General features: G+C 42.5%; 2 protein-coding genes across 2 annotated transcripts in view; both read left to right on the forward strand.

Moving 5' to 3' along the window:
• Positions 1-22074, forward strand: part of LOC310781877 (fish-egg lectin-like) — an 880613-nt gene that overhangs the window by 569608 nt on the left and 288931 nt on the right. The window lies entirely within an intron of this gene.
• LOC310782927 (uncharacterized protein) lies at positions 239-9834 on the forward strand (the record flags this gene model as incomplete). Its single annotated transcript, XM_083643721.1, has 6 exons — positions 239-307; positions 1304-1401; positions 2801-2878; positions 5115-5300; positions 8698-8874; positions 9530-9834. The coding sequence occupies exons 2-6, from the start codon at positions 1308-1310 to the stop codon at positions 9832-9834; spliced, it is 840 nt and encodes a 279-aa protein (XP_083499847.1). The 5' UTR covers positions 239-307; positions 1304-1307.

Raw genomic sequence — 22074 nt, forward strand, 5'->3', positions numbered from 1 at the left:
TGGGTAAACCAACGCAGCCTTCAACGTGACGCCACACAGGCTGTGCCTGTAACGTGTTTCATCGTGTCGTGGTCCTGACTGATAGCTGATAACAGTCCCGGGGAAGCTGGGTTTCCACACTCCATACCAGTTGGTGGCGGTAATGCACCAATTCGTTCTTTGCGAACCACCAATACATGTAAAAAAAGAAGAAGAAGAAGTTTGGAGCTGGATAGTGGACACATCTGCCAAAAAACGCAAAGAAGAAGAAGACCGACAGACACACACCACACACGTTTCTTCTGAACAAAATAAAACCTCCACTTTGGTAAGAAAGACATGCAACCCGTGCCTCAACTGTAAAATTAACATGGCGTCACTAGGATTAATAGTCACTAGCGTTACACTAGGGCCTGTGTCCTTAATCGCGTATGACATGAAACAAGTTACCAGCTACTAGCTAGTGTTAGCTAAACGTAGCTAGGTAATGTTAGCTAACGTTGGTTAGCATGGCATGGTTGCCAACGTGAAAACACGGCAAAAGCTAACCACGCTATCCCTTGGCTAACGTTCTTAGGCTAGCAGCTAGCTAACTAAGGCAAGCTTCTGGAACCCCCTAGAACAGCGTTTCTCAACTGGTGGGTCGCGACCCGTTTTGATCAGCATATTTAATTTTAGTTAAATTCAGACTATTGAAACTGGATTAGCATGACCAGGTTAACTTGTTTTATTATTATTATTATTATTATTATTATTATTATTATTATTATTATTATTATTAACTTGTTCAAAAACATATAGGCATGTAATTCAAGATAAGTCCGCTTTTATTTCATATTTCATACAGTTCAAATAAGACTTTCTGAGCATGACCAGTTTGACTTGTTTAAATTTAAAAACATATAGGCCTGTAATTCAAGTCTGCCTTATTTCAATTGGTTTTTAGCCCTAGTTGCACTTCTGTTGCACTTTTTTGTTCATTTGAGGTTTATAACAGTGCATGAAGGCATTGTGTATTAAATTAATGCGCTATTTTTTCTGCAATAAATTTGAGTGGTTTAAATAAAAATCTGAAATTTGGGTCGCGACTTCATGACAAGGAAAATAGTGGGTCCTGAGGCTACACCAGTTGAGAACCACTGCCCTAGAAGTACAGAGTAAAAAGAGCCAACAGCTCAAATAAATAAACAACTAGAATGTATAGTCCATTCTCTCCCTTGGAATAATAGTGGGACACACAAATCACTGTCCATATTGGATTATACGGTGACTTGACTGACATAAATGTTGAATTTTATCTGAATTAATTTATTTTCCCCCATAGAGTCATGCCGATGACACGCACAACCAAACGAAAGAACGCACCAGAGCAGAACTCTGCACCAGAGAACCCTGCACCAGAGAACCAGTCTGACAATGAAGGTAACATACAGGGATGCAAACTAGTCACTTTTAGGTGACAGTCACCTTTTTTATCCCAAATTAGGGCACTTAAGTTAATGAATTCTGAGTGGGTTTGTGTATCTGTCACCTTGTTCACTCTGCATGAGTTTGCATCCCTGAACATAAACCCATTTTAAATTGTCCCCAAAAGCCACTAATAACCATAAATTACCATCTTTTTCTTCAGTCTTTGTTGTACATACAGTGGGCCCTATGGTTGCAATCGGCGCAGAAACTGCGTTTAAGGCCTGGCCTAGCCCAGTTAGTGGGTGTGGACCAGCGCACTCGCTATCTTGGTATCGGTGCTACACGCAGCCTCAACCATTATAACCACGCCTTTTAAGCGTAAAATGATGCATAGTCCGCTCATTGGAGAATTGCAGTAAAGAGTCACACGCTTGCCTTTTAAGCTCCAATTCCAGGACAAATCAGGTTAAACCAGACAAAGCCAAGCGCTCTGCCCCCCCCCCCTCCCTTCATCCCGTCTGTCTGTCTCCATATATAGGCTATAATTCCATATTATTATGCTTCTCAAACCAATCTAACTGCAGTTTAAATACTGCAAGCATGTAAATACCCTATAGCAAGATCAGCTAGAAAAATATAGCCTATCCCTATATGATGAGATTACCGTAATTAGATTGGTGAAAGTTTGTCCAGAAAGATATAATTTTCTCTCGCCTGCTGCAGGTAGGATGATGCACATAAATATACCCTACATTATGTAAAGTCATTGCATAAATGTGTTTTTATTGTAAAACTAAATGTGAAGTAGGGCCAAGTTATTGGAGCGGACATCACAGTATAGCACATGACATTAGAAGCGCTTCCCCTGTCACTTATCTAAATCATGTTAACTCGACAAGGGATATATATAGGCCCAGGAGGACATATATTATGTTTCACATAGGGTGGTGTTTTCATTTCGATGTTTTCTTTGGTCCAATATTGAAATGTTCTACAATTGCAGGTTGTGTTACCATTACACATTATTTAGATCTACCTTTTATATCTATTTCGGCTCATTTGGTTGCTATTTAGTAGCGAAATGGAGCTGCACAATGCATGCTGGGGCGGCTTTAGCTCAGGAGGTAGAGCGGGTCGGCCAATGACGCAAGGGTTGGCGGTTCGATCCCCCCTCCCAGCTGCTGTCGTTGTGTCCTTGGGCAAGACACTTAACCCTCCTTGCTCCCTATGGTGTGTAGGCACCCTGCGTGGCAGCCTGCCGCCATCGGTGTATGAATGGGTGAATGTAGACTACCTACTGATTGTAAAGCGCTTTGGATAAAAGCGCTATATAAATGCAGGCCATTTATGCTGGGACATGCCAGGCAGATCGTTACTGTAACTCATAAACTCATTTCCCCTTCTTCTCAAGGGGGCGGCTGTAGCGGCTGTAGCGGCTGTAGCTCAGGAGGTAGAGCAGGTGGTCCACCAATCGCTTTGGGTAAAAGAGGTCAGTGGTTGGATTCCCGCCTCCTCCAGTCTGCATGTCGAAGTGTCCTTGGGCAAGATACTGAACCCCAAATTGCTCCTGATGGTGTGCCAGCACCCTGTGTGGTAGCCTGCCGCCATCGGTGTATGAATGGGTGAATGTACCTACTGATTGTAAAGCGATTTGGATAAAAGCGCTATATAAATGCAGGCCATTTACCATTTACTCAAGAGGACTTGTCTGGAGCTAGGCTATAAACTCCTTGTCCATGGATCACATTTAGGTGTTCTGTTGCACCTGTTTTATTTTGGAAAAGTAAATGCATGATAGCTGTGGGATATAGGCTATTGGATTTTATGTAATTTTTTTGTTCATTGTATTTGCACAAAAAAGCTCTGTCCAGTAACCTGGAACACTTTTATTTTGAGATTTGTTTGAGTGAGATGGTCCTACTTCATGCAAATGATAAGAATTGTTATATGAATCTTAATTTTCAAACAAAGTTACATTACAAAAACGTTTGTGTAAGCTGTCAATTGTTGTTCTTAGAAAGAAAATCCGAATCGGCAAAAATCGGTATCGGCAAGTCAGACTATTCAAAAATCGGAAATTGTAACGGCCCAACAAAATTGTAATCGGTGCACCCCTAGTAAGATCGTCCAATTGCCACCCTTTGACATTGCCAATGCACGATGTCATTGCCCAAACCCCCGTTGCGTGAATTCATTAAGAATAGAGAGCCGCAGGGATGACGTATTTTTGTAGTCAGAACGCGGAAGTCCCGGACTTCCTGGTTCTTCACTGTTTCTGTCTATGGGATTTTTGAATGGGTTTTTGCCGCGATGCTTCTAATAATCTCTCTGGGCAACGCTGGCTTAATCAAACGTGAACCAGAGTTCAGCCGGATAATCTTCACACATGAGGACCACTTTCATGAGTTTTGTAGCCTAAATGCGAACCCTAGAAGTAAAAAGCTCGAGCTAAACTAATCCAGAACTACACACTGTCGCATAGGCTTCCACGTCACGTCAGCGCTCAACCTGGACTGTTGTTGGATGTGTGCACTGATTACCCCGGGCTGAACGGGATGAACCAGGTGAGGGAAAGATAATTTCCGTGTTCGTCCTTTGAAGTGGTGACGTTATTGACGTATATATATATATATATATATATATATTAGGGGTGTCACGATACGATACGTATCACGATACTGGGTTCACGATAACGATACGATACGATACGATTTTAACAATATTTTTTTAAACTTGAATAATGACAATATATGACTGGAAAAGTAGTATTTGATTTGAAATGCACAAATCCAAAACATGCTGTTGTGGGAAATTGTTATTACAATAACAACTAGAAAAAACATGAGATTGGAGATAAGGCTTATCTTGAAATAGAATGAGTTACACCGTCACTTAGATTTACTTTGAACTAAAAGGTTTCTCAGCAGTATAAATTCTCATTATGCATCTTCAGTTTTTCTTCAAACTCAAACAACAAGACTTTTCTTAGTCTATTTTTTATGCATCTTCAGTTTTTCCTGTCAAGTAAACAGTTTTGCCAGAAACTCAATTGAATGGTTTCTCTCCTGTATAACTTCTCATGTGTCTCTTCAGAGACTTGTTCAACTGAACTACTTTCCACACATTGAACTTCAACAAACAAAGACGTTTCTTAGTCTATTTAAAAAAAAAAAAAAAAAAATCGCGATATGAGATTTCATCTCAACGATACATATCGTGACGTTTTACTATCGCGAAATTTCGTGGGACGATATATTGTGACACCCCTAATATATATATTTAGCCGTTTGCTAGCTAGCCGCCCTTTTAACGGCACGTAAAAGCTTCAAAACTCATAAAAGTGGTCCTCGTGTGTGAAGATGATATTACTAAACACTGGTTCGCGTTTGATTAAGCCAGCGTTGCCCAGAGAGATTATTAGAAGCATCGCTTCAAAAACCCATTCAAAACTCCCATAGGCGAAAACAGTGAAGAACCAGGACTGTTGGCATCAATGATTTCCGGACTCATTCCTTCGGCTCTCTATAGGTGACATGTAAAAATGGCACGCCACTCTCCTTGCTACTGCCATGCAGGGTTGTGTTGCTACAAAGCTTAGACGTGTAACTGAAATAGAACGGCTTATGACTGACCACGAATTTGGGAGTAAACACGGCAAAATAATAAAAATGATCTTAACATATTCAAGTATTGAATACATCTGTCTGCATCTTTTTTTGTTGAAGAGATTCAACCACACTCATCAACCATGGCCAAGTTCAAGGCTGACCTGATGAAACTAAAAGGGGAGAATCGGCTACTGAAGGAAGAAATCCGTCTTCTGAAAGAGGAGAACCGGCTCCTCAAGGAGCAGCGGGACTTCAGCAGGGAGAAGGCTCTCTACACTGGGGCCGGCCCCTCAACTTCAAAAGGTAACTAGACTGTTCCTCCCAAATCTTCCTCCCAAAACCAACATGGAAGGCTGTATCTACAGTCTAAAGGAGTCTCGATTATTTAATGGTTGCAGTCTAGGAATGCAGCCAGGGGCAAGGGTGAATCTGCCCAGCCCCCCAAAAATATCCAGGGTTAGTATAAAGCCTAGAAATTTAGTTTTCCAGGTGAGGAATATGCTTGAATTTGAATATCCTCATTGAAAAGTGCCTGATTTTCAACTTAATCAGGTGTTTCATTTAAACAATCACTCAGGTAAAACAAAAACTGTTTAATACCCCTGAAATTAGATGATCCCGTCATCGTATTTATTGTCTCCTGGCGTCTCACAAAATACACAAAGTGTACCGTGGAGTGGACCTGAGCTGGCGTCTGACACAAGACAAAGAATATCACAAGATATCGCACTGTCTGTCTTAGTTTGGATTAGCTGTTTATTTAGTCTTCTACTCTTTTACTTGTAAAGATTTTTTGAATTTTAATCATTGTGTGTCATGCATTGTATATTTGGTCTTGGACCCCGGAAGACTAGCTGTCTAGGCAGCAGCTAATGGGGATCCTTTTAGTAAACAATAAACAAGATGTGGAGCACAGCAGAGTGAGCCGGACTCGGAGCTAGATTGACTGACATTAGCCGTTTTCACTGCCCAGCCCACCCAATTCACCCATTTTGTGTCTAAAATGCAGGAAGCAACAGAGGTACTAGTAGAACAGTAACCAGGGCCCCAGCACTGGAACACGAAATAGATTGGAAGTTGGAAACCCTCATTCATATTCTGGGGTGGGAAGTGAAAAGGGCAAATGGGCTCTGAAATGAAAAGGAGTCACACCACCCCCCCCCCCCCCATTATGATGGCGACCATCTGCTCTCATCTTGCTAAACATACAAGCTAGCTACTGTACCTGCTCATCAGCTGACTGGATTTTGTCATATCATCTCACTTTCGTCATGCCTGGCTGGCATAATGACAACTGGCTGGTTAAATAAAGAGGTTAAATATAAAGAACATTAAATGAGCAAACATTAAATAATCATGATCAAAACATACAATGGAAGTTAATAAGGAACAGCTGTAAAATAAACTGACAATATACACATTGATTGCAGGGATATTGTAAACCTTCACAGTTTCATCTACATTAACAAATTAAGTAAGATGTGATGATAAAGGCTTCGAGAATCTGGGAATATTTGGTTTAGGTACCTTTACACTGCTTGAAAAGTGTGATCCCTCAATATCTGAATGGCCGTAAAAACCGCGGTCGACGGGTGAAAACATGCCCCCCAAATTCTTTTATTTTATCATTCAGTTCATTTGATTTTCATTTCCATCTCTCACACACCGGAGAAAGACGACGAAGAACACACTCACAAAAACAAGTGCTGTTGTGCACCCTATGATTTAGCAACTTCATGCATTAAAGGAACACTCCGCCCATTTTCAACCAGCTTTGTATAATTAGAACATCTGTAGTATATCAGAAAACTGTAAACTGTTTTGAAGTCTGTCATTTAATTTGAGAGTTATTGAGTGTTAAAGTGTAGACCAGTGACATCACTGGTCCATACTAACTCAAATTAATAACTCATTAACTCAACATTAACTGTCAAACTAGATGACGGTTTTGAAGTCATTCATCTAGTTTGACAGTTATTGAGAGTTGATTTGAGTTAATGAGTTATTAACTCATTAACACTCAAATAAAAATGAAAAAGGACAATCAAAATAAACAAATCTAATATATTTACCGTACTAACTTTTATATATGGCTTTATATATGGCTTCTATAAGCCAACGCCTGACCCGCTCCTCAAACAAACTGGACCTGGTCCACTGCAGAACTGAGCGCTGTAGGAAGAGCGCTGTCCCCCATATGATCAGACTTTTAAATACCTAGGGCCCTATTCTCCCACAGGCCTTCGGCACTAAAACGGGCCTTAACCGCAAAAAAACGTGCCTTGCGCCTGTTTTGGGACGATATCAATATGGCTTTACCTGCCAAATGCGCTTTAGGCCGAATGGGCGTGGCGCAGTCCCAGAATGGGCCAAAGTGGGCGTGTCGGCCTTAAATCTCGGCGTACTGATATCTTGGCACCTGCCTTAAATTTAGCGCTTTGCGCCTTTGAAAACCAGGCCTATTCAGTGCGCCAGTGCTCTTCTGCTGCCTCTCCCCTGTCACCCTTCTCTGTCTCTCTCTGAAACCAGGCCTATTCAGTGCGCCAGTGCTCTTCTTCCTCTTCTCTGTCACCCTTCTCTCTCTCTCTCTGACTCCCTAGCTTAGACAGGCACAACACACTTCCCATATAGGAAAAATAAATTGTAAGTTGTCTGGCCTGTCCCAGCATGCATTCTGCTTCTCCATTTCGCTACTAAATAGCAACCAAATGAGGCGAAATAGATATAAAAGGTCGATCTAAATTAATGTGTAATGGTAACACAACCTGCAATTGTACACATTTCAATATTGGACCAAATAAAACATCGAAATGAAACACCACCCTATGTGAAACATATATGTCCTCTTGAGCCTATATATACCCTCCTGTGTGGATTTAACGTGATTTAGATAAGTGACAGCGGAACGCGCTGCGGAACGCCTTCTACTGTCATGTGCTATACTGTGATGCCCGCTCCAATAACTTGGCCCAACCTCACATTTAGTTTTACAATAAAAACACATTTATGCAATGACTTTACATAATGTAGGGTATATGTATGTGCATCATTCTACCTGCAGCAGGGGAGAGAAAACGATATCTTTCTGGACAAACTTTCACCAATCTAATAGGCTATATTTTTCTAGCTGATGCGTTTAGTACATTATTTTCACTTTGATCTTGCTATAATGTAGCGTATTTACATGCTTGCAGTATTGAAACTGCAGTTAGATTGGTTTGAGAAGCATAATAATATGGAATAATAGCCTATAATGCAGACAGACAGACTGGATGAAGGGAGGGGGGGGGGGGGGAGCGTTTGGCTTTCGTCTGGTTTTGCGGGATCACTGGAATTGGAGCTAAAAAGGCAAGCCTGCGATTCGTTTATTGCAGTTATCCAATGAGCATGATGGTGCATAATTTTACGCTTAAAAGGCGTGGTTGTAATGGTTGAGGCTGCGTCTAGCGCCAGCACGACAATATCAAGTGCGCTGGTCCACGCCCACTGATTTAAGCTGCGCCAGCCGCTCGGCCTAGAAACAGCACCGATGCAACGATAGGGACCCTAATGTATTGAAATTGTACGCATGTTGTCCTTGTCCTTTTATCTCCTTAGCGCCCCATGTAATGATGTACTCACAATTCAACAATTCGTTGCCACATGTACATCTTTGAGTTTAGTTTTAAATAAATAAAAACCGTTTACTACTCTGTTTAAGGGTCCCACAAAAGGAGACGGGGGGATTCTTCAGTCTCTTCTGAGTTCTCAGACGACTCTTGTGAAGGGAGGAAGAGGAAGAGTAAGAAAAAGCACAAAAGACCCGAGTATTCAGACTCCTCTGATGATGACAGAAAGAAGAAAAAGACTAGAAAACCCACATCATTTGGAAAGAGAGGTAACCCATCATCTGGAAAAAGATGGCTCACATTTCGATTGCTTCTGGAACAATGCACATACAAACACTTATGACAACACATTACACTTAACAAACATGCACTGATTTATTTTATTCTCTTAAGTGCCCCCAAAATTTGGTAAATTGCCCCCGTTTTTAGAAATTGGGGCAAAAGTTTATCTTTTTTTATTTTATTTTTAATTCCACAATTGAAGATAGATGGCCTGGTGGCTAATGGCTTTTTGCAGACTCCTGTCACATGGACCTAGCTAGCAAGGTCTATGGAACATTTTCATCTTAGTGGAAGCATTTTTATTGAGACACTGCAGTCACATGTCAATCGTAATTTCAGTGTAGCATGCTCATGTCGATTTATTTCTCAGGCATAAGGCAAAGGTAACTCACCCACACACACAATTTGATATAGGCGACATTTACCATATTCAAGGTTGGCCCTATTACGAAACAGTTATGTATTTTTGAGTATCCAGGACTGTATCAATGTAACACTGGAGTGAGGAAGAGTAGTGCACTGCAGACACAAGATGACCAGTTTAACTCCTGAATGTCATGTCATGTATACTCAGGATTATCAATCTATTTGTGTAATTATGACACTGTGTTAACCTATATTTTCTTTTGATGTGTCTTGTAGTTCTGACCCCAGAGGACGTTGTCCTGAAGGTGTTCCGGCAAAACCGGAGCATCGCCAACACCTGTGAGGAACTCTGTGTTGACCGCAACACCATCGCACTGACTGCGGTCATCGCAGATGTTCTGATCGCCGCAGAGGGCGCCGACTTTGGGGAGCTGCCTGTCTTCAAAGAAAAGGATACTCTGGGGAACTACTCAAAAACATGCAAGGCATTTTTAGATGCGAACCAACCCCTGCAGGACAAGATAGCTGCAATGAAAAAGTCCACAGAGCTGCTCCCGATAAAATATAAACTGCCTAAGTGAGGGGTAAAGGCCTAAAGTGCAGTAATTTAAAGCTGCATTCAGCAATGTTTTTTTGTTAAAATAAGTGTGAAATGGCTCTATATTCTGACAGCAATTACTGAAATAGAGTGTTTGGTCAGTGACTTGAAACCCCCAAACCCCCGCTGTCCTCTATCTCTCTCCTGTAGTCGTGCATGCAGGGCAGATGTTTCTCTGCAACGGTAACTCGCTGAGTAACCCCAAATTCAACGCCGCCATCCCTGAGTCTCTACGACTTACGGTTGCGGAGATACGTCCGCCCTGCATGCAGGACTACAGGACAGAGATAGAGGACAGCGAGGGGTTTGGGGTTTCAAGTCACTGACCAAACACTCACCCAACATTGCTGAATGCAGCTTTAAATTATTTTATTTTATTTTTATGTATTTTTATTTCTTACTGCACTTGTTTCAGGGATTTGTCAGTGTTATTTTATACAACACTTTTTTTAGTGGTCAATGGGGAGTTCAACCCTGGTTTTATTTGATCTAAAGATCTGTATTTTTTTATGAAAGTTCACTGCTCTTTTCTATTATTTATCAATTACTAAAACATTCCAAGTGCACATAACATTTGCACTTTTTTTGTATTTTTGTTAAAACATTCAAAATATACACGAAAATTCGCTGCACTTTTTATATGTAACCATAACAATTTACAGTTACAAGTTTACAGTTACAAGTTTTGCACTTTTTTTGGATACAAGGAATGTATGCGTGTCATGTTAAAGTTGTGTGAACTGTTGTAGTTTTAAAAATGTAAACCTAGGTAGAGATCCATTCAAGGCTGGGTCCATAGCGTCTTCTTGTTTTCTCCCAGTGACGCGGTTTGTTTACAAAAATGCTGTTCGGGTATTTGACATGCACTTTAAGAGTTTGTTTACAAAAATGCTGTTCGGGTATTTGACATGCACTTTAAGAGTTTTATAAAGTTACTCTCTTTGACAGCTCACCTGTTTTGGCGTATTTGTCACAGGGTTGTGGTGTGTGTGAGGACACGTAATAATAATAATAATGTGTTTTATCTTGATGTATTTGATAGCTGGTATGGGGGTGCTGTTTTGGGTAGGTCCTGGGAACTGTGGGTGTTTTCCTCCTATCTCCCGACAGCTAATTACCGATGCAGTGTAGGTGGAGAAGCCGACTCACGGACACCGTGTCGGAGCGGAGAGCCAAGACTTTGGCATGCACGGAACACAAATGGAGGACGCCAGCCTCCAGCCTGGTCGGTAGACAGTGAAAGAGCCGGGAGAGCAACGGACATCCTGGTGGAACTGCTTGTTGACTGTTTTACTTGAAAACGTTTTTGCAAATGTATGGTACAAGTTTCTAAATACTGGGTAAATACCTGGTAATTACAGGGGAAATATCTGAGTTACTGTCAGAGAACACGGTCAAAACTAGACAGCCTGATGGGTAATAGTGGATGTTAATGATCTACAATTACCGGGAAAGTACAAGGTAATACCAGGGTAACAAACCACGCTTCCTTTTACAGTACAGTTCCACCTAACTTACAGGGTAACTCGTGAGGTTTTCCTTGATAACGTTTTGGAAATGTATGTGGTACAAGTTTGTAATTACCAGGTAAATACATAGGAGTTACCGGGAAAATATCAAGTAAATGCTGGGTAAATATCAGATAATTACCGGGTAAATACCTGGGAATTATCTGGTAAGTACCTAGTAAATACTGGGTAATTAAAGAGGAAATATCTGAGTTATTGCCAGGTAACACGGTCAAAACTACACAACCTGATGGGCAATAGTGGAGGATTGTAATCTACAATTACCAGGAAAGTACAAGGTAATACCAGGGAAAGAAACCACGCTTCCTTTTACAGTACAGTTCCACCTTACTTACCGGGTAACTTGTGATGTTTTACTTGATAACTTTTTGGAAATGTATGTGGTACAAGTTTCTAATTACTGGGTAATTACATGGGCGTTACCAGGAAAATATCAAGTAAATGCTGGGTACATCCCAGGTAATTAAAGGGGAAATATCTGAGTTATTGCCAGGTAACACAGTCAAAACTACACAACCTTATGGGTAATAGTGGAGGATTGTAATCTACAATTACCGGGAAAGTACAAGGTAATACCAGGGAAACAAACCATGCTTCCTTTTACAGTACAGTTCCACCTTACTTACCGGGTAACTTGTGAGGTTTTACTTGATAGCGTTTTGGAAATGTATGTGGTACAAGTTTCTAATTACTGGGTAATTAACAGGTAAATACATGGGAGTTACCGGGTAAATATCGAGTAAATGCTGGGTAAATACCAGGTAAGTACCTAGTAAATACTGGGGAAATATCTGAGTTATTGCCAGGTAACACAGTCAAAACTACACAACACGATGGGTAATAGTGAAGGATTGTACAGTAATCTACAATTACCAGGAAAGTACATGGTAATACCAGGGAAACAAACCACGCTTCCTTTTACAGTACAGTTCCAACTTACTTACAGGGTAACTTGCAAGGTTTTACTTGATAATGTTTTGGAGTGTACGTGGTACAAGTTTCTAATTACTGGGTAATTACCAGCTCAATACCGAGTTACCGGTAAACATCGATTAAAGGCTGTGTAAATACCAGGTAACTACCAGGTAAATATCCAGTAAATACTTCTAATTACCAGGTAAATACCAGTCCATACCTGGTAATACCTTGTACATATCGGAGTTATTGTCACACTAACATGCTCACATTTAGACGAATTGATAGGTAACAGTGGAAGGTTTATATTCTGTAATCTATAATTACTGGTTAAATGCCAGATAATTCCCAGGTAAATACCTGGTAGTTGTCAAGAAAATATCTAGTCATTATCGAGTATTTACCTGGTAATTACCATATTATTACCCAGGAGATACTACTAATTACCAGGTAAATTCCTGGTAGTTACTGGGTAAATACCTGTCCAATGTTGAGTATATACCTGGTAATTACCTTATAAAGATCTGAGTTATTGTCACACTAACACGGTCACATTTAGACTAATTGATGGGTGATAGTGGAGGTTTACAATCTGTAATATATAATTACTGGGTAAATACCAGGTAATCACCAAGTAAATAACAGGTAATATTCTGAAAAATATCTAGTAATTACCGGGTAATTACCCGGGAACTACCCAGTAACTACCTGGTACTACCTGGTAGTTACTGGGTAATAACCCAGTAAATACTTCTAATTACCAGGTTATTACCTGGTAGTTACCGGGTAAATGCCTGGTAATTACCGGACTGTAAAAGGAAGGGTTACCGTCATACCTTCCCCACGGTATCAGCTGTTTGTTTCCCCTGAGTGCCCAGGTGGCTTAAGCAGGGTGTAGGTTATTGTTATAAAACGTCGAAAAAGTCTGCGTTGTGGGAATATTTTTGCTACGTTAAAAGCATGGATGGCCAGGGAAGATTAGAGGAGGAAGCTCAGCCAGTGACTGCCACACGAGGCAATACCACAAACATGATGCAAATCTGCGGGAACACCACCCTAATTTGGCAACGTCTTGCTTCATCATAGCAGATAACGTTAAAGTCAGATAAACACTCTGATAGTCTATCTGCCAAGGCAGATCACATGCGAAACGTGTTGTTTATTGTTGCCATGACGACAATGGTCGCCTTGTTTTGAGGAAGTAGAAACGATGTTGAAAGTTATCATTTTAACCCAAACCATGATCTTTTCCTAACCTTAACCAAGTGGTTTTTGTGCCTAAACCTAACCAGACCATAACCATGAAACTGTTATTTTGTAACAATGTTACAAAAATAACTGTTTTGGAAAACGGCATATTACGCCATATTTATGTGTGGGGGAATACCTGCAGCTCTTAAAAATAAATTGATTGTTTTACAGGGTCTGTTACCTCAAGCTGAGGTGAACCCCAACCTGGCATGGCATAGTAATGGTGCTCAAACAGCGGTAAGTGTCTTGGCATGCTTAATTAATTAATTAATTAATTAAAAATGTATACATTGGAATTGCTGACAAGTTCAAACTTAAAAGGTGCAGTAAGTGATTTTATTTTGGTAAAAATGCTGTTGAATAGCTCTATAGCAATGATAACTATCAGAATATAGTGTTTGTTCAGTAACAACAGTCTCCCCATCTCTCCAGCTCTTTAGTGAAAAGAAAATGAATTTTCAAGTTGGAATACCAATTTGTATCCAATCAGGAGAGAGAACTCATACAGGATCCCTATAAAGTTGAAGCTAATAAACGGCTAGCCTCCCTTCTCGGGGTCATCCCTATGTTCCCCGGGTCCTATGTTCCCCGGGTCCTATGTTCCCCGCTTTTCCCAAATAGGGTCCTATGTTCCCCGCTATGTTCCCTGGGAGAGGTTAGGTTTTGGGTTAGGGTCTGGGGGAGGTTAGGTTTAGGCGTGGGGGGTGGGAGAGGTTAGGTTTTGGGTTAGGGTCTGGGGGAGGTTAGGTTTAGGGTTAGTGAAAAACGGGGAATATAGAACCCGGGGAACATAGACATGATCCCCAACTGGGCCCAGATCTTATCGCGTCATAAGCTCCATCGTGTCGTGCAAGCAGGCGCGGGCGGCATTAAACCAACACTGCACTTCAGAGCGGTCGGAGAGGAGAGGAGGGGGGATAAGTTGGCCGTATTGTAGACAAGGTCAACTGCACGCACCCGCGATGCGCGGCGGCATTAAACCAACACTGCAGTTCAGAGTGGTCGGAGAGGAGAGGAGAGAGAAACGAATTAAGCATGTATCGAACTTCAGGAAATGTAAGAAAACTAATTCAAGGTGTTTCCGAACAAGAGCACTTTCTATTTGCAAAAACACAACCCTATGGGACATTGGGAAAACCTTCATCATTTCACACACAAAAATAAAAATAAATTAGCCTGGTAAAATTAACCAGTAGATATTGCTGTGTAAAATAAATACAAAACGAATTATGCAATTATCTTAAATGAATTAAGCATGTATTAACGAACTTCAGGGATTTCAACAACACAAGCCCACCACACGATCTTATAAACTTAAAGGAATTCGAAATTAAACATTTTGGGCTTGGTTAAATAGGCTATAGGCCTTTAGCCATTAGCCTTCTTGCTTTCTGGCATTGCAACAATCCCTGCTGTGCTGAACACACGCTCGGATGGTACGCTGGTGGCACAAATATTTCCGTGCCATGCCGCGTGCCAGGAAGCTGTGCCCTCTACTATTTGTCCAAATGTCAGCTGACAAGACAAATCCATCACCCTTTTCTAATAGCGCCCGCAGTCCATGTACAGTAAATCATTTTGAAAAATGATATATCCAGTTCCCTTTTTCTCGCTGCTGTCAGATCTCCGTTTCTCTTTCTCTGCTTGTTGTTGGTTCGCCTCGCTCTCTATAAATAAAACATATTCAGACGGTCCGCAATTAAATTAACATTACAGGCTACTTTTTGCATGATAGCCTACATTTTTATTTTATTTTAACGCTATATTGGGGCCTATTTAGCTGGCGTACTTACCTTTTGTTTTCTTCCCGGCGCGCCCTACTGTGTCACATTCACCTGCAACACTTAATCTCAAGGATGCTCACAGATGACACCTGGTGGTCAACGGTGCAACTACACCTCAATTAGTTTTAATGCCGCCGCGCGTCAATACACAGCTTGCGGTAAGGCACGCATATTGATCCGTCTACCACTGTATATGCCAATGCCAAATTGCTTTTTGCTGCAGTTGTCAGCTTCACCCTGGCTCCACCTGCTGCACGCTTTCACTGTACCAAGCAAAAAGACGCTTGTCACCACACTCTAGGGGTTGTATTGGTCGCTCCAGATGCAAGTGTGAGGAACACTCAAAGAGCACGCATGATCTACAAACATTGCCTTGATAGAGAAATAATCCCTTTGTGTTTCCCTATATCTTCTCTCTCGCTCTTTGCCTCCTCACAGGCTGTGATCAGTGGGCAGCAGCAGTCAAAATGGCTGCGCCCCTTCCTGCACCAAATCAAGACGGGTGCCAAATTGGGCCGGGTGGTAAACCCGTACCTCGAGGTCGAGCAGAATTCACCAAGCGTTGGATTGTTCACCCACTAATAGGGAACGTGAGCTGGGTTTAGACCGTCGTGAGACAGGTTAGTTTTACCCTACTGATGATGTGTTGTTGCAATAGTAATCCTGCTCAGTACCAAGTCTTCCATTATCTCAAAGCTGTGTATGAAATGGGCCCCTCCACCGCTGCCACCCGCCTGTCCCTGACTGACCATGCCCGCTTTGTGCTGGAAGTCCTTCTGCCTGAGGTGAGCTGAGGCCGTCATCAGCAGCAGTGGCGTGCCTGACCAAGTTGGTGCCCTAGGCAAGATTTTTGCTGGTGCCCCCCCCAAAGAAAATATAATAAAAATGATATCGCAGCTAATCCAGCACTGCAGTGCAGGCTCAGAATCGCCCTTCCCCAGTGGCGCTGGAAGTACTTTTAGGTAGGGGGTGCTGTAAGGAAGGGTCTCTCGGTGCTGCCCACGAGGGCAGCGCCGAAGAAAGTTTTACGTTTTTTGGACTTTCATCCATATTTAGAAGAATATTTAATTTTAAATTAACATTAGGATTATACTGTTGTGATGTCATTATTCAGTACCTTTTCTCACTCACTTTCATGTAAGCACCTGCTCTCCCTTTAGTCATTTTACACTACAACAGACAGAAACACAGGCATAAACACTGAACTTATTATTATTATTATTATTATGGAAAACCAGATTATAACACTTTTGAAGAGAGAGCGTATGAAATAAGATTAGAGCTGGGAAGCACAAACTGTTTTTTAATGCATCTGGTTGGTGGTATAAACACAAGACAGCCAAATCCAACAATTTCGAAAATCCATTTCTTGCCACCAGGGGGTGCTGCAGCACCCTCAGCACCCACCTTCCAGCTCCCTTCCCCCACTCTGGGAAAAAGCTCCGAGCAGGTAGAAGGGGGCGCGGCCGCGCAGTGGGTGGGGTGGTATGGATTAGGGACCATGGTGAAAGTGCTGCAGCCCGGGCAGCCAGAAAGCCAGAATTAGAAAAATGATTTCACTATTATTTAAAGACTTAAAGGCCCATTCCGTTGGTTTTGGCGAGAAATAAATGTGCACAAAGTGTTTATTATTGGCACTGAGTGAATGCGCCTTGACGTCACTTAAAAATGGCGACCAGGGGCGTTTCTCTCCGACCAGCCGTTCAGAAGATACATGGAAAACCGCAGTTTCAAAGTGGATAGCATCTCCCGCCACAGCTAGAGGATGTGACGTCTCGCGCGTTTAGTCTGGAAAAAGTCCAGACTAAATAAATAAATATTTATCTAATGAAGCCCGTCTGGCCAGACAGCAGCAATGTGACCGACATCGGGGGTAAACTAGAGTCAGGACTGTGTTTTCGGTTCATGAAGGGAACTTGCTGCTTGTAGCTAGTGTAATGTGGTTTTGACCAGATAACGTTAGCTGCTTGCTAATGGATTTTCAAGATTCAAGATTTTTACTGTCACTCCGTAGTACAAGTATCTGACCACCTGGTCAGAAACTCTGCTAACATTACCGTCTTGTGTGAAGTAATGCAACCCTAACGTTACTACCGTTATGCTTATGGTCATGGAACATTATTGTTTGACTGCATTTAGCTGCGGTGGTGATTCGTTAGCTTGATGCTATACGCGGCTAACTAATAGATTTAGCTATATTTATAGAAATTACCACCAGCCCCACTAATAACGTTACTGTCTTGTGTTGATAATGAATCTAACAGTCGGAAATATGCCTAACGTTAGCCTACTGTCTGTTATGCTTACGGCACATTGTTTGACGGCAGGCTACCGTACATACAGGGGGAGCAGGCTATTTCCTGGCTTGTGCTAACATGAGTATCCACTTCCCGCAGCCAGCAGGCTCTGACTGCAGTGGGACTGCACATACTAGTAATGTTAGCTTGATGCTAATCGCGGCTAATATTAATTTACATTTATAGAAATTACCACCAGCCCCACTAATAACGTTACCGTCTTGTGTGGATAATGAATTTAACAGTCCTAAATATGCCTAACGTTACTGTTATGCTTATGAAACATTGTTTGATTGTTCAGTTTGGTCAACTCCAGGCATTACCGTACATACAGGGGGAGCAGGCTATTTCCTGGCTTTTGCTAACATGAGTATCGACTTGCCCGCAGCCAACGCAAGCCAAAACACGACCAAACATGCCACAATAACGTCCCCTAATTCATCCAGAATCCTTCCTGGGCATCTCGAGGCTGATCTGACCGATAAATTGTCCAGGTTGCCGTTTTCAAGTGACTTTTATGAGTTAACGTTGCAAAGCAACGAACAGCTCTGCTGTTGCCAGGCAACTGCTTGTGCGCGTGCGAGTATGGTGCCCGCGCGTCAGCTCGTTCACACGCTGCCTGCAGTTACACTAACGGCCACCGGCGTCAGTAATAGTGAGTTTTGACGGATTGGGCCTTTAAGACGTTGTTCTTCTTATTTTTGTCTACTATTGTAAAATAATAGTAGGCCTATTATCATGAAAAAGTATTTGTAAAAAAATAATAAAAAAAAAATGTTTTTTTTTCTTCTTTTATTTCCCTCTCTGGCGCCCCTAACGGCTCAAGCGCCCTTAGCATTTGCCTAGTTCGCCTAATGGACGGCACGCCACTGATCAGCAGTCACAGGCTGAAAACGATTTCCGTTAATGTCACTGAAGGGTCTGAAAGAAGCCATCCTTCTTTTGGATTATGGGGTGTTCATGTCGTTCATTTGCTAGTTTTCACTTTGGCTAATCTTTGCCATTTTATTTTCGCATATGAACCCGTGAAATGCACTTTACAGTTTACGGTGGTTGGTGCAAGTGTTGTCTTTTTGTGCAGACGGCAGTGGAAATACCCGCACACCAATGTCTCTGGGCCGGAAATCTATCATGTCTCGACATTTACAAAGTCAACAAACATCCAAAATGGCGTAAGCCATAAGTAAGTACCAAAGAATTAACATGGAGACAGAGACATTTCCACTCCCGTCCAGTGGCGTGCCGTCCATTAGGCGAACTAGGCAAATGCTAGGGGCGCTTGAGCCGTTAGGGGCGCCAGAGAGGGTAAAAAAAAAAAAAAAAAAAATTACAAATACTTTTTCATGATAATAGGCCTACTATTATTTTACAATAGTAGACAAAAAATAAGCAGAACAATGTCTTAAGTCTTTAAATAATAGTGAAATAATTTTTCTAATTCTGGCTTTCTGGCTGCAGCACTTTCACCATGGTCCCTAATCCATACCACCCCACCCCCTGCGCGGCCGCCCCCCCCCCTTCTACCTGCTCGGAGCTTTTTCCCAGAGTGGGGGAAGGGAGCTGGAAGGTGGGTGCTGAGGGTGCTGCAGCACCCCCTGGTGGCAAGAAATGGGATTTTCGAAATTGTTGGATTTGGCTGTCTTGTGTTTATACCACCAACAAGATGCATTAAAAAACAGTTTGTGCTTCCCAGCTCTAATCTTATTTCATACGCTCTCTCTTCAAAAGTGTTTGATTTTCATCATAATCTGGTTTTCCAGAATAATAATAATAAATTCAGTGTTTATGCCTGTGTTGCTGTCTGTTGTAGTGTAAAACGACTAAAGGGAGAGCAGGTGCTTACATGAAAGTGAGTGAGAAAAGGAGAAGATACTGAATAATGACATCACAACAGTATAATCCTAATGTTAATTTAAAATTAAATATTCTTCTAAATATGGATGAAAGTCCAAAAAACGTCAAATTTTCTTCGGCGCTGCCCTCGCGGGCAGCACCAAGAGTCCCTTCCTTACAGCACCCCCTACCTAAAAGTACTTCCAGCACCACTGGAAGGGCGATTATGAGCCTGCACTGATTTTCTTTGGGGGAGGGGGGGCACCAGCAAAAATCTTGCCTAGGGCACCAACTTGGTCAGGCACGCCACTGCTGCCGTCCCCTCGTTTTTCTTCTATACCGACGCCCTGAGTAGGCGCGGCATCATAGTATTCTGTCTTTTTGTGCAGGCCATCATCTATGGCATAGCTGGGGTGGACAAAGTCACCATAGAAAAGGCAGAATAAAAGTACTTCAAAGGACACACTATAAGTAACAGGTAGGACCTGGTAGTAAGTTAGCGTGTAACAGAACAATTTTTATAACCAGTATTAAATATGATAATATGTTTTTCCACTTTTTGTCATGTCTCAGAGAAAGCCAGGAGTTTGACTGGAAGCTTGAACAGGAGGTGTGGGCAAATTACTAGAGAACATCCCTGCGTGTGGCCATTCACACCATGGCCGTTACTACCATTGAGGACACCGAGGTCATGACCTTGTTTTTTCTTTATTTTCTTTATTCATTTATTTATTTTAAGAAAAACTAGTGCAGTGCCCGAGTTTGAAGTCGATCGGACGAACGGTTCTTGAGATAAACCACATTTTTTTCTTGCCAGTAGGTGGCGCTATGCCGAATTGCACGAAAGCAGGGCACTGCACTCCGTCAGGTCCGCCTTAGCGTACTCCCAAAGTTTGAATTCAATATTTTTAGATTCTTTAGATCTTATATTTGGATGTGAAAACCCTGGCGAAATAAAGATTTCTCATTCTGATTCTCTTCAGGAAAGGAGGCAAAATGGCAAGTCATATATGCTGGGGCCATTTAAGGTGGTCAGCCTCGAGGGGAAGGTGGCAACCCTTCGAGGCTCCACTAATGCCACCACCACAGCCAACATCCATCAGCTGTCTCGTTACATTGAGCCACACCGTAAAAAATAAAATTTGTAACTGTTGACCTCATACAAGTTTTCAAATTAACCATATGTGAAAATACAACTCTGTCAGTTGCAACATGTAAAAACATGTGTCCCCAGTAGTCCTCTGTCAGTTGTTGTCCTAAAAGGTATTTTCAAATCTGCACAAGAAGCAAAAGCTCATTTACTGGAAGTCCTCTTTAAATAGTTGTCTTGACGGTTATTTTCAAATCTGTACAAGAAGGAAATGCTCATTTACTGGAAGTCCTCTCTGAAAACTTTTCCAACATGTATTTCAATCATGAGAGGCCAGTTGGTAGGATTTAACGAACTTTATTTAGCAATCGGCATGCATGGCAAATACTTTGGCGCATGACTCCATTAGCCAGTGGCGCTGCTCTTGAGGCAAGAGGAGGGCATCTGCGTAGGCTAGGAGATCCCCCCCCCGTGGGGGATCAGGAGTCACGACTCGTTGGTGGCGGACTGGGGAGGTGGGTGGGGCAAAACAACGCTTCGGAGGACGGCTTCAGGGGAGATGGACTGCCGTGAAGCTAGCTGCTGTTATGATCGGCCAGAGAGAGAGAGGTGACGTAGAACCCTTGCTATATATATGAGAATTAACTGACGTCATTACGGACGTCATACTAAGACTTTGAATGACCACGTCATACTAGAACTTGACTGACGTCAGGGGTGATCGGATTAGATTATGCACGAATGGCCTTCTGCTTGAAATATGGTCTAGAGACCTCACTTCAATCAGAGAGGCCAGTTGGTAGGATTTAACGAACTTTATTTAGCAATCGGCATGCATGGCAAATACTTTGGCGCATGACTCCATTAGCCAGTGGCGCAGCTCTTGAGGCAAGAGGAGGGCATCTGCGTAGGCTAGGAGATCCCCCAAAAGGAAGATCTGATTACCGGAGGTTAATTGAGATCTGCGGGCACCGGTAGTTGATTGTACTTTTCTGGCCTTCGACCCATTTAACGACTTATGGCTACTTGCGGCTGGCGCTTCCCAACTCGGTCGGGCCTTTGATCTTGACCCCCCTACTTGCATTGCGGCTGGCGCTTCCCAGCTCGGTCGGGCATTGCGCGCCGCACGACTTGGCCTTCTGACTGACCCTGGCTCTCTCTCTCGACTCTCTCTCTCCCCCAAAAATGATCCGGGAGATTTACCGCGCCTACTGGGCGCTGTGCTTTTCGGGGAGCCACCACCAACGAGACATTTTGGCACGGAGCCCGGGACACTGTTTGTTGCCATGCTCGCCGATTGAGGAAGGAGGGTTCTTTGGGCCACGGTATGGCCGCCTGCCCCGGTTCGCCGCACGAGTAGCAGGTGTTCGCCGGCCGCCCGCTAACCAGCGACGTGAAGATCTGCATGTCCATAATGGACCAGTTAAGCCGCGTATTAGCCCGGGTGATCATCAGGGCGGCTTTAGCGGAGAATGCTTTATGATACTGGTAGAATAATTTACCGTGGTTGGAGTAGAGGTCCAC

Source organism: Poromitra crassiceps (assembly GCF_964638095.1).
Source record: "Poromitra crassiceps genome assembly, chromosome: 9".
In the NCBI taxonomy this organism is placed as follows: Eukaryota; Metazoa; Chordata; class Actinopteri; order Beryciformes; family Melamphaidae; genus Poromitra; species Poromitra crassiceps.